At 39.6% G+C, this 12,875-nt stretch overlaps 3 protein-coding genes and 1 long non-coding RNA gene across 4 annotated transcripts in view; 2 read left to right on the top strand and 2 right to left on the bottom strand.

Moving 5' to 3' along the window:
- Nucleotides 1-1,279, bottom strand: part of ube2d4 (ubiquitin-conjugating enzyme E2D 4 (putative)) — a 62,380-nt gene extending 61,101 nt beyond the window's left edge. The window contains exon 1 of the mRNA XM_058069726.1: nt 1,066-1,279. The gene's annotated coding sequence lies outside the window, so the exon portion shown is untranslated. The remainder of the gene's footprint in view (nt 1-1,065) is intronic.
- Nucleotides 1,280-1,635: 356 nt separating this feature from the next.
- Nucleotides 1,636-6,340, top strand: tgoln2 (trans-golgi network protein 2). Its single transcript, XM_058069722.1, has 4 exons — nt 1,636-1,823; nt 3,070-3,746; nt 4,649-4,732; nt 4,809-6,340. Exons 1-4 carry the CDS (start codon nt 1,769-1,771, stop codon nt 4,812-4,814), a joined length of 822 nt encoding a protein of 273 aa, XP_057925705.1. The 5' UTR covers nt 1,636-1,768; the 3' UTR covers nt 4,815-6,340.
- Nucleotides 4,377-7,330, bottom strand: zgc:153044 (uncharacterized protein LOC751678 homolog). The gene has a single exon (XM_058069723.1). It carries the CDS (start codon nt 7,280-7,282, stop codon nt 6,737-6,739), a length of 546 nt encoding a protein of 181 aa, XP_057925706.1. The 5' UTR covers nt 7,283-7,330; the 3' UTR covers nt 4,377-6,736.
- Nucleotides 7,331-7,724: 394 nt separating this feature from the next.
- On the top strand, nt 7,725-12,434 carry LOC131128181 (uncharacterized). The gene is made up of 3 exons (XR_009129602.1): nt 7,725-8,059; nt 8,403-8,699; nt 9,973-12,434. It is a non-coding gene; the product is annotated as an uncharacterized LOC131128181 (long non-coding RNA).
- The last annotated feature ends 441 nt before the right edge of the window (nt 12,435-12,875 follow it).

The raw sequence follows: 12,875 nt of genomic DNA, 5'->3' as shown, positions 1-12,875 counted from the left end.
TTATTAGTTTAAAAATAATTAAATTTTTTGCCTAAATTAAGCATTTTCAAACATGAAAATGGCTGAATGAATTAATATAGAAATACTATATAAGTCAAAAGACACATTCAAATGTGTTAATGATGTGTGGTATTCTACACTGGTCATCAGGTTTCAGTAATGTTCCTGTTATGTCTGTGAGACACACACTCACAAGACATGATTGTGGGAACAACAGGCTTGTTTCACAGTCTTCCGCAGGGGTGTCCAAACTACGGCCTGCAGGTTGCATCTGATCCATCCATCTGATAATGCACAATAGCCCATGAACTGTTTTGTACCTCTTAATTTCAACTCTGGGTGGAGTGACTGTCTTGAACAATGCAGTATCTCCTCAAATAAAGCAATCACAGAAGAAACATTGACAAGAAAAGCTAGTGCTATATCAGTGTGTTTACAACGTGTTGTATTTGCTGCTTGTTAATAAAGCGATTGGAATTATAGTGTGACTGTCTTTATGAACTACAAGTAAGGGCATTACAGTTTGTTGGTGAATTGTAGTGAAGTGAGCAGAGACTGACATTTCATTGGACAAGCTGTCAAGCTACATTTGTTTCTGTTTCTGTCCATGTTTCTTTTATTCATTGACACAAAAAGCACACACTCTATGGTGTTAAAACAAGTGTAGTCTAGTGACGTCATTCCTTTTCCACCAGGCAATGGCTCAAGCTGGGACAAGGTGTGCCAAGTCTAGAAGAGGCTGGTAAAGATTGCAGATTGTTGGCGCTAATTAGCTGAGGTAACGTTTTGCACCATCTTTGTTGTGTTAGTAGTAGTAATAGTAGTAGTAGTAGTGGTGAAACTGGCAGTGCACGAAATTTACAAGTAACGGCCTTCTCACTGGATTCTGGTTTAACATGTTTGAAAAAGGAACTGGAATGAGCAGTGTATTGTATTTAATCTAACCACTCTATTGATACATTTACTGATAGTTTAAAAGTGAGGGGAAAATAGCAGCAAATTTGTAACAATTCCAACATTAATCTCAAACCGAAAGCACGGATGGCCTAAAGACTGATGACTCACCGCATGTGACGTCTCCTCTTTTCCAAATGCTTTGTCTACATTATTGCTGTGCTCTGGACAATGACATCAGCCATTTTAGGGTGTGATTGTGACCCCACGAACTATAAGAACATTCTTAACCACTGTGTCCCCTAACCTTGACCCAGTCAGGCTAAAAGTCCGGAGTAGGCAGTAGAAAGGGAAAATGCATCAAATGAACCGTGTATAATCATAGATACAGTCAAATCAGACGCTTGGCAAACTGGCAGTTGTCACGTGACTCTGCTACAAAACAGTGTTACCACTTGTTAAGGCAATGAGCTTGAGAAAGTTGTTTTACAACGAAACTGCGGTAAAACCTGCTTGAAAAAAAATAGTGTCTAACCTGAATAAAAGTGGTATTTTTCGAGGACAGATTTGGCACAGTATTTTTTTTATATCAGTTGACTGTCCGAAATGGCAGAGGCGTTACAGCAGTGACCTCTAGCGGCGACTTGAATACAATGGTTTATCTGACCTCTGGCTCTCCAGAGTGTAGGTGTCAGTAATGAGCACTTCTGCGATAGAGCTGAACGCACTTCTGGTCTCTGTGCAGAAGAAGAGGCTCCGACGTAATGCGTACACGGAAAAGAGCAAGCTTTGACGTCGTCAAATCTGTCAATGCGGATGTTAGCTGAAAGCTGTGGCACTGCCAGTACTATTTTATAATTCCTGTACGGGCAACATGAGGTCCGTTTTCTTGACACTTGTTATACTTATGTGTGGCTCCTTGGTCGGAGGTGAGTAGTGTTTTACATCGTGTAGCTTTTTAATATTGGTCCTAAATAACGCTTATCTTAGTAGTTGGAACATGTTGGACTCATTTTAATCCCTGCTGGCTAGTTAACACCATCTGTCAGTTGAATGTTTTTTCGGGTGACAATGAATCACAAATTTCAGTATCGTTAGTTTGTGTTTGTTTAGCTTGAGTCGAATATATTTATAGGACCATGAGATTAATGATGCACACTCGTCCCACACGATACAAGACATACGCCTTCATACTGACTGTCTTTGAAAAATAAAAGGGCACCTTTTTATGCTCATTTTTCGGCCCATTTGTATTGAGTTGTGTCAAGTCAAGTTTATTTATATAATAAACAAGTCTTAAAGTATGTGGCAACAAAATTCAAAGAGAGTTAATATTAAAAGGGCTTGAAAAGAGCTTTCGAATTATGCCTATATCAAACAAATAAGAAAGTTACAGGGGATTTGTATCACCAATTTAGGGCTATTTCGGTTACTAATTATGAATGTAAAACAATAAAAATATACATCCTGACTTGTGACCCGTTTTTGGGATGCTCTGCAACGCATGGTGACCAAAAGGGCAATAAATTAAGGCATTGATACAATTTAAAAATAATACTTAGGGTCATCAGACTGTGATAAACTTTGTCAGTTTTGAGATGAAATGATTTATTGATGTCCTACATAACCTTTATTAAATCCTGAGGATCTGATTAGTGTCTGTAGATGTGGAGATTACGAAATCACACTTCAAAAATTTGAAGCGGCAAATACACATGAAATATGTGACAGAATGAAAAAAATGTGAAAACAAGATGGTAGACAGGAAATCCATTTACGTCATATACTTTGCTACTTTCAAGTACTTCCGGACTACTGCCGAACCCACTTTCTAAGAGTGGTAATGACTGGTCCGCATGAACTGAGTGCAGGCATAGTGTGTCGACATTCATGCATCTTTTCCAGTGAGACCGAGCAGCTTCTCCTGGCCAATGCTGTGGCTCACCCCCACCTCCATGGACGCACAGCAGCATAGTGTGCCTCACATTAATGTGGACGTTAATCGTTAAAATTATAAGTTAGGGGCCACTGTGCTCCTAGTAAAGAAAAAAAGTTAGTCTGGAGGCCTGCAATGTGGGACTTAAGCTCATCAGTCGCAAGTGCTCACAGACCAAGGTACTGCTAAAGTGTTGGGGTTTTGTATACAAGAAACATTAAAACATGATCCATTTTCAGGGGCTTCAGCACAACTGAAGGTGGAAGGTGGAAAAGATGCAGTTCAATCAAACCATCAAAATGGCAACTCTGACCCACCTAATGAAGTGCCGGCTACGTCTGCTAAAAAGGTTCTGACAGACCCTGACCAGAATAACTCTAAGGCAGTTCTTCAATCGCAGATGCACAACATAACCAATGACAAGGTGAATGCAATTAAAGTAATTGCAAACCCCAAGGAACAGGGGACTGAAGAAAGTAAAAAAGAAGTGCAAGTTGTGGAGATGGATAAAGGTGACCATGAAAAGATATCAGGGGGTACAGAGGACAAAGGAGAAGTCACTACGGCTGAAGGTGGAGAAAAGGTGACATCAGGAGCTGACCAGCCCAAGGTGGAAAAATCAGATGAAAAAAATCTTCACAAGGATGCCCAGGGGAAAGCTGATACTACAAAGGACTCAATATCCAAACAACCAACCATCGATGTGACCACACTAGAGCACAAGCCTCTAACAATAGAGTCTAATAGTGATGCTAAATCAGAAGATAAAGGCAAGCCTGGAGAAATAGGAGGGAACCGTCCCTATGAGCCACCTGCTCTAAGTGACGAGGCAGAAAGCAGTCATTTCTTTGCATACTTGGTCTTTACAGCAGTGGTGGTTGCAGTGGTTTACATCGCTTACCACAACAAGCGCAAGGTATGTACATGGCCTATGAAAACTCTTCTCAATGACATTTGTACCCCACTTCCTCACTTAGAACTGCAAAGGTTGCATCAGCAACATTTGATAAACATTTTCTTTCAGCATTAAAAAGAGAATTTTGACTTTTTTGGAAATATGAATTTGGATACTGGCTTCAATACTTAACAGTAACGACGAAAAGGACAGTACTATGCAGGATCGCATTTTACATCTTACCAGCTGAGTGTCCAGTGTTGATAGCGTAAACAATGTTGCTTGTTCACTGATAAATATGGGGTACAGATGTCCTGGCGACAAACATCTCAAACACAAGCCTTTAACCTTTTAAAGTAAATCTTGTCTTTGTAAGGCTGTTTGTCTAATCTTGATACACTCGCCCAGAATGTGCTGCTTGTCACAGTACATGCAGGGTTTCTGAAAAGACCTGTTGGTATGGCATGAGCGGTCTTTACCCTTTTCAGTTAACTTTTTACACGCAGCTGAAGTCACACTTGTAGCAAATGTAGTTTCCTTTGGAGCAGCAAGTGGCGGGTAGACACGAAGCGACATCGGGGTTCAGAGTTGAGTTTTAGCTTTGCGTGGGTTACTTCAATAAAGTAAGTAGCCTGTGTTTTTATTATGGATTATTGTTCCTGTGGTAAAGTCTGGTATCTTAATTGATCTTCTGAATGCCTTATATTTGTATTTTGGTTAATTGACCCTTATGTGCTTGGAACTGCTTAAATTAGGCAAAAAACTTTAAATGGTCTTCTACATGCATGATTTATTATATTTTGGGAAAAGAATGCAAAGTTTGAATAGCGAAGTGGTTAGAGACGAGTGCACATACTCACAATTGAATTACCACTGTTTTTAGACACATTTGAGCCAATGCAGATATGTTTTCTTTTATCCAGATAATTGCCTATGTTTTGGAAGGAAAGCGATCAAGATCTGCTCGTCGTCCAAAATCTACAGAATACCAAAAACTGGAACAGGATGTAAGTTATTCTTTTTTTTTTCCATTTTGGGGTTTTTGTTTAAACTTTTGGTTAATTTTTTTTATTTTCTTTCCAGTTGTAATCAGATGCTGTCCTCTTGATACACTGACGACACTGTGAGGTGGCATAAGAAGATGAGAGGATGTGATCATTTGAAATGACAGACATTTTGGCCTGTGTGGACTTTCTGTTTTGTAGCTGGATGCGTATTGCATGCCTATGCAGATAATAATGTTGCCTTATTTACTGAAGGAATACAACACAGCATAAGAAAAATGTGCACGCTTTTTGCACCCATGTCTTTATTACACTTTCTAGTAATATAACTGCAAAAACTCAGGACTGTAGCCATTTTACCATTTTAATTGTCTTGCGTTGTTTGTACAGCTATGATTGCACTGTTAGCAAAAATAAGCCATTATGACTCCCTGTAAAACAGTCTGTGTACAAATTTTAAGATCTTTAAAGCTGCCTACATGTACAGAAAAGTGAATTTGTTTGGAGTTGTATTATAACGTTTTTTGTAAGTTGCTTTTAGGATATGAATGGGTTTGCCCTTTTTCTGAGAAGTGAATTGGAAGGTTTCGTATTAAACACTGTATGGCACAAAGACCGTAAACAGTGAGCATGCTAACCTACTAATGCTTGGCACTGTTTGGTTGGCTCATATCATCTTGACAAATTTGGTTGTCTAAAAGATGTGCTGCACTTTTCTTGTTCTTGAAATATTTGCAAGTATAACAAATATTAAAACTGACATTGAAAAAAGGGGCAAGGCCAGTTCCTGAAATGTTCAAAAGGTTCCTCTTCTGGGTGTAGTTTAACCACTCAAAGGTGTCTGCCACACCTGTAAATGCCATTTTATTTGTCCAGATGTGATGCATTGGGACATGTCAGTGGTGTTGCTTTGTAAGGGTATGCGTTATCTGTAAACTGTCACACTGTTTACTCCAGGTGTGTCCAAAACTTTTCCACCGAGAGCCACATCGTAAAACTCAAAACAATGCAGGAGGTCATTTTTATATTTTTAATTTGGTAAAAATATTATATTTAAAGACAAAGCTTTGTTTCATTATTAATGTCTAGTATCAGCATTTCAGCTTGTTTTTAAATTTTGCCTTTTGCTGTATTTTTCCCGTTTCCCGCAGTTTGAACACCCCTGGTTTACTCTTAGGATTACCTGAAAGCCTGTCACAATAACAAATTTTGCTGGATAATTGTTTTTCAAATTATTGATGCCAACAAACAATACTGTCAACATTCTTGTATGCAGAATCTGCACCTATTGCAGATAATTTGACTTGTGCTTCCTGCCCAAATGGTCTGTTTTAATTTATTCCACTCACATGCACTCTGAGCATGCCCACTCCGCTGTGGTTGGTCACACACTCAAAGTGCTTCCTAACTATGAACCATATAAGGAAGTTCGGCCCTCTGTGACATCATAAAGGAATGGTTTTACCACACCTTTTCAAACCGAGCGTTTTGAGCCATCCCATTTCACATTTTATTTGAAAATCTGCAAAGCCATATTTTTATCGACCTGGGTATAATTCTTGGAATGTCTTGCTGTTGGTGTGTATTGTAAAATAAATGTTTTGCAATTAACAGTTGTAATGGACTTTTTATCTGCATCATATACCTCATCCATCCATTTTCTATACCACTTATCCTCATTAGGGCTGCGGGGGTATGCTGGAGCCTACCCCAGCTGACCTGGCAAGAGGTGGGTTACACCCTGGATTGGTCGCCATCCAATCGCATGGTACATAGACAATCATTGACACTCATGGGCATACCTAACACAAATCTTCCCGATCTCCCGTGTGGCCATCCATAATTAATAATGTTCAGATAAATTAGCAGACACCAATGCAGTGCATGACAGTATCACAGTTAACAAGTAAAACAAAAAGTGAGCACTGCTTTTTGTGTACAAACAATATAATATCCAAGTCATGATCCTCCTGCACAGTTACCACACACTTGTGTAACAGCAAGCTGTCAGAATGGAATCATATTTCTGGCTTCCTCTTCATAAATATCAGGTATTTCTCCCATAGACGAAGACACCATCCGGACAGAAGTACACCCAAGAAGCGCCTTCTCATACTGTATTAGCTGCTTCCAGAAGCCATTGTTAGGCCTCACCATGGGTCTGCACGTCTTGATCCACGCGTGAGCCTCCATGAGAGTCACACTGTGGTGCTTGACGAGGAAGGCCATGCACAGTGTCGCCGAGCGGCTCACCCCGGCGTTGCAGTGCACCAAAGTCCGGCCGCCACTTCGCGCTGTCTGCTGAATTTTATCCACCACGAAGTCAAAGTGATCAGCGAGTGGTGTGGATGGGGAATCAGACAGGGGGATGTGGATATACTCCACACCATGAGGAGGGGGGCTGCGGCTCTTGGTCTCAGTGACGTTAATGATGCACGTTATCTTGTTCAAACTCAGCAGGGAGACGAGACTGGCCGCTTTGCTGTTACTTATATAAAGATGTTCCGTAACACGGCAAAGGCCAGAAAGACCTGGCACAGACGGCTGGTGCATTGTATTCTCGCAATCCGCATTAGTAAACACAAATAGGTTCCGGTGGAGTAGCTACTTCCGGTTGGAAGGCAGCCGAGGGAGGCCAAATTTGTATACGCATTCACTCTGTCGCCCCCAGCTGGACATTATGTTTATAGGCCATTTGGAATTATTGGTTAATTCGTTGTCCTAGGTACACACAACGCACATTTTGGAAAAAAATGTTCCAATGTTAAGATGACCACAAAGGATGATCATTTAACGTTTTATTTCATGTATTACAAACTATAAATATATAATTGAAGATGATGCTTTCATGGCTGTTCATACAAATGAGTGTTACCTCCTGCGGGACTATGCCAAGAATAGTAGTGTCTCTTATTTGAGATGGTCGCTGGGGGGTTTTAATACCGCAGGCAGTCCTCGGTTGCCCAGGCAACAGATGGTGGCTGAAGGGCGCGCATACAAAAGAGCAGAAACCTGTAGCAGCAGCAGCAGCTGGGGAGCGGCTCACTGACTTATTCATACAGGCGCAGCCACGCACAGCCAAATACGTCGTTTGTCTTTGTCTCTGGATTTATGCACATTATCTGGATTTCCAAAGTGAATTGTGTCTGCCTGTGACTCCTGTTCACGGCACTCCCACTTGTGCTTGCAGCAGCTCTGCAAATATAGGGTGTACACCGCGTAGGAGCGAGCTTTTTTTACTGCAGCGAAGCAGCATGGAGGTAGAATACCGTGTGAGATTTATTACAATTCGGTGGTTGTGGAAGGCGTCCAACGTAGTGATGATTGCAGGTAAGAAAACAAGACGCTTGCTGTTTTATGTGGTACTTAAAAAAAACATATATTCCATCTTATATCTTCACATCCTTCCACTGATAATGTATACAGGCTATTATAATTATTCTAGTGCCAGACACAATATAATGTAGTGCTAATTGATTGAGCATATTTGATATTCTATAACAATACTGTGCTGCGCCTTCAAATAGATGGTCTGGCATTATTGTATCTATGTACTAATTTAGGTCAATTAGTTTTAACTCAAGCATTTGCTGTGTTTTTCTGAAAATGCACCATCGTAAATACAGTAGTTGCATTTTATACTGTTGTGAAATTGTATGCTTGTTTATTTTAGGCATCAGAAGTGCTAGGCCCTACTGAATTTATCAACAAGGACCATAGATCTGACACCAATTGCTGGGAGTATCTGAATGGGAACCAGGACGTGTACAGGTTATGTTCACAAGACAACATCCAGTTTTTAGTTGCTTGCAGTTAGACAACAGTGGGTTGTGCAATATATTAGTCCATCTTTGGTACAGCTTTTCTTGTATGTTCTGCCTAGAGAGACAACAAGAGCTCATTTTGGATTCCATCGTACTCCTGTGCTGGTGACATCTCTTGAATGTCCTCCTCTATAGCTTCATTGACGGTAAGGAATGTTTTCATGGACTTAAACCATGATGACTTTTATTACCTTCACCTTGCTCATAATGTCTGTGTATGAGACGCTGTAGGAAAAGGACAGATAGATATACCATATGTCCTACCAAAGTGCAACATCTAAGGTAACACAAAATTCTAGGATAGAAATAATCTTTTCGTCTGTCAGACTCGCTATCATAACTTGTATTTAATGTTCAAGCTATTTTAAAAGTAACCTTTTGTGGTGTAGAGGTTAAAATTATCGGCCAATACCCCAACACCCAGCCATTGGAGCTCTCCAGTGATAGTCCCAAGACACGATAAATGGGTGGCAGTGGCTTGGGGGTAAGTCGTTGAGAAACTGGTTACTGCGAATTGGTAGCCATGTTTCTGTTGCTATACCCCAGATCAGGTGTGGCTACGTATAGCCAACACTAGTTTGTGACTATAGTGAATAAATAATGTTAAAAAAATGTTTTTTAGTGTGAAGCACTTTGAGTATCTTAAAGGGATAGGTCAGATTTTTTTACATGACGTTGTGTGACATCCCCATCAGCAGTGTACTTCATCAACACTGACTTACTCCTCACTTGCTCCCTTGAGCCCAGATCTGGTTGGATTTTGGTGAAGAGGAACATAATTCTGGGTAGTTGCTGGGGCCACTTAAGTAAAAAATTTGACGTCTCAAAACAACGAGTTATTCATAGCTTTAATGACAACAACAGATGCGCTGAATTCAAAGACTTTAACTAATGGTACTAGTAACAATAAAAATGTTGGAACGCAAATGATGAAAAACAATAAGACATGTTGCCTTGACCTGGACAACAGGAAACAAGGTCCCCAACCTTTCTGATTCAGTTTCATGGTCCAATAAAACAATGACAAGGGGAAATTAGGAAAATACCAAAGATATACAGAACTGTCATTTGGCAGTGAACCAAGTGGGAATTTTTTAATTGCCTTGGTTGGTGACCTCTGGTGTACAGTGATGTTGGAATCCTGCAGCTACGAATGTGAGTTGTCTTACTTCTTTTTGAATAAGTGTACATTTCAAAACACATGCAGAATAAATCCTTTTGATGCTCATGGTATTGAACTCTTTGCAATATGCTCAGGTGATGTCATGTATGACCGTGGTTTTGCGTGACTTTAGAGCCATATTGTTCCATGTCAAGTTATTCAACTGCAGGTGTGTTCCACTCTAGAGGTCCCGTTGTATATACAACTTTTGTTAGGGCATTTGACTGAAAAAAACTGTGATGGCTTTTCTCCTGCAGGAGGTGCCATATCTGTTGACCTGGACCCTCAGAGGATGGATCAACTTCTCATGAGTTTGTGTTTCAGCGAAATATGTATTTGAGTGACAAGACTTCTACCTTTGTTAAATTTTTAACAGGAAGGGGGCAGCACAGGTGGAGTCATATGACAATGTTCCGTGGTCCCTCGCAATCATATACTGTGTATTTGCACAGCTTTGATGAATCCAAAAGTAGTTTGACCAGTTGACCACTTTTTACCACATGAAACTGACACTAAAACTGACCTCTCTCCCTGTGAAGAACACGAGTCATTAATTTACAATCATACATGTGTCATACATATGTCCTATATAGATTATACTGTATATTGTGTGTTTATGTATTAGTGCAGTGTGTTTTTGTGTGAGGATATGTAGTGTATGCATGAGCCACAATTCTGCGTCTTTGCATATCCATGTGCATGTGCATTCTGACATACAACGTATGAGCTCCTTTAAGCCGCCGAGTGCACCAGACGCTGGAGAAGATATTTACAAATTATTGTATAGCATTTGTTTTGGCTGAGCAACTACAGTATGAACAACTGCTTAACAATCACAAGAGTGGCTCAAAAAAATGCTGGTAATGCTTTACCAGTATTATCTGATTCATAAACAAAATCCAGCAAATGCTAATAATTGTGCAAATAGATTTGTACCCAGGTCTGGATGATACTAACATTATTTCCCTGTCAACACTAATTTCTGCTAACATTGATGATTACTAACCTCTGAATGCTGATGGCTGTCTAATTCACTAACCCTCTGCTTTATGGCTGCAAATGCGTATACTGTACTGTATGTATGCTCCTCTCTGGTGATCCTGCAACCCCTCTTCTAAAAATAAAAAAACAGCTATTCATTACAGATGGACACCAAAGATAAACACTAACAAAAGTTATCAAGAAGGGTTTCAAGATTTGAGGGGGAAATGGAATGAACCAGAAGCCGAAAAGTGGCGTATCAAGCTGGTTTGACCACATGAATCCACAAGACTTTATTGCAGTTGAAAACTATATCACAGCTCTGTCACACTGGAGGGCTCCATTTACAGAAGCAGATTTGTGTTGCTTTGTGTGCACAGTGTGGTCAAGCTGGTGAGCAGGTGAGTGCCCGGATTGTTGTCACCAAGGGCAACAACTCTCCATGGCTCTAATACTAACAGTAGTGAGCCTGCCAAATACTAACATCTCTACCCAGCTATGCAAAACGTAGTATTCTTTGTCCTTGTTGATCATCTAAAGCATGGCCTGTTTTAACATGCACTTATTGAAATCCTAATGGGGACTAATCATTGATGTAATGAGCAAACCGTTTATTGGAAGCCACTAACATTCCCAGAATCTTTACCAATACTAACCAAAAGGCTTTTAATAACTAACAAACTAACATACTAATTAACTAACAAACTAACATCACTAACTAAATATTGGTATCGTTAGCATCCAAATTTAGAGGAGTTACATCACATGTCCCTGCGACCCTCGTGAGGATAAGTGGTAGTGGTATCACATGTTGGGTGTGCTAACAAGGTTGAATTGAATGTGTGTGCGCATACGAGGCCACTTCCATGCTGAGTGTTCTACTTAAATATGCTGCTTAAATATGATGCATCATCTCATTTATTCCAGTTGAGAATCAAACAAGGTTTTGGCTTAAAGGGGAAGTGCACTTTTTGGGGAATTTTGCCCATTATTCACAATCCTGATGTGAAACATGAACGCATATTTCTTTCCATTTTCTGTGCATTATAACACAAGAAAACTAGTTAATGAAGAAAAATGTGTTCATGTTTCACATAACGACTGTGAATAATGGGCAAAATTTCCAAAAAAGTGCAGTTCCCCTTTAAAGGTGTAGCTGCTCTATAGGAGTGCACAATGCAATACATAGGGCTGAAAATGAGCACAATTGGGCCCCTTTAAGATTTTGCCACATGATGTCACACTCAGTGAATGCAGGAGAAAATCAGAGTTCATTCCAATCGTGATGCCACAAAAACTTACAATCAGGATGGCCCCAATAAAAGTACTGTATTTTACATTTAAAAATGTGAAAAAGAATGATGAACACATTCTCTGACTTGTGTTTATTGTGTGTTTTTGTACAGAGAGTAGGGGTGGTATTCATATGGCTTCATATACAGTATTCTTGTCCTTTGTAATAAACACTTCTACCATGTTTCCTTTGGCTGTTCCATGTCTATGTGCTTTCATGCTAATATACAACAACAGACTGCACAATTTGTATTTTTAAATGCTAATTATTCAATTATTTGTAATTATCATTATTGCCATATTGAATTGAGAAACTGTGACAACCAGTCCAGGGTGTACCCTGCCTCTCGCCCAAAGACAGCTGGGATAGGCTCCAGCACGGTCGCGACCCTCGTGAGGATAAGCGACAGAAAATGAATGAATGAATATGTGTATATATATATTTATATAAAACGTAATGTTTTGTGTGATGTCATACATTTTGATCAACAGTTAGTCACTACAACACTTTTTTAAATACAGAAACTGTATACATTCTCAAGTTGGTAGTTATGTTCCAACAGAGGGCAGCATCCCCAAATAAGAAGAGGGTTGGATATTGCTGCTACTGTGTTTCAACATGATCGGGCATTCTGTATTTTTTTACATTACTCTTAGTTGGTTTGCAGAGTAGAACAAATGCCAAATGTATGGCATGACAAGTGTAATTCTAAAAATTAAGTTGGAAACTAAAAAAGCAAATTGGAAAAAGAGCTATAATTTTAGGAGAATAGTCATATATTAAGAGGGGAAAAAGGTCACACTTTTATGTGAATAAACTTGTAATATTATGAGGAGAACTGATATAGTTTTAGTCGCATAGAGTCAAAATAAAATATCCATTATA

This window comes from Doryrhamphus excisus, chromosome 4 (genome assembly GCF_030265055.1).
Source record: "Doryrhamphus excisus isolate RoL2022-K1 chromosome 4, RoL_Dexc_1.0, whole genome shotgun sequence".
NCBI classification, from domain to species: Eukaryota; Metazoa; Chordata; class Actinopteri; order Syngnathiformes; family Syngnathidae; genus Doryrhamphus; species Doryrhamphus excisus.
The sequence above is the reverse complement of the archived record's forward strand: the minus strand, read 5'-3'. Positions and strand labels throughout refer to the sequence as shown.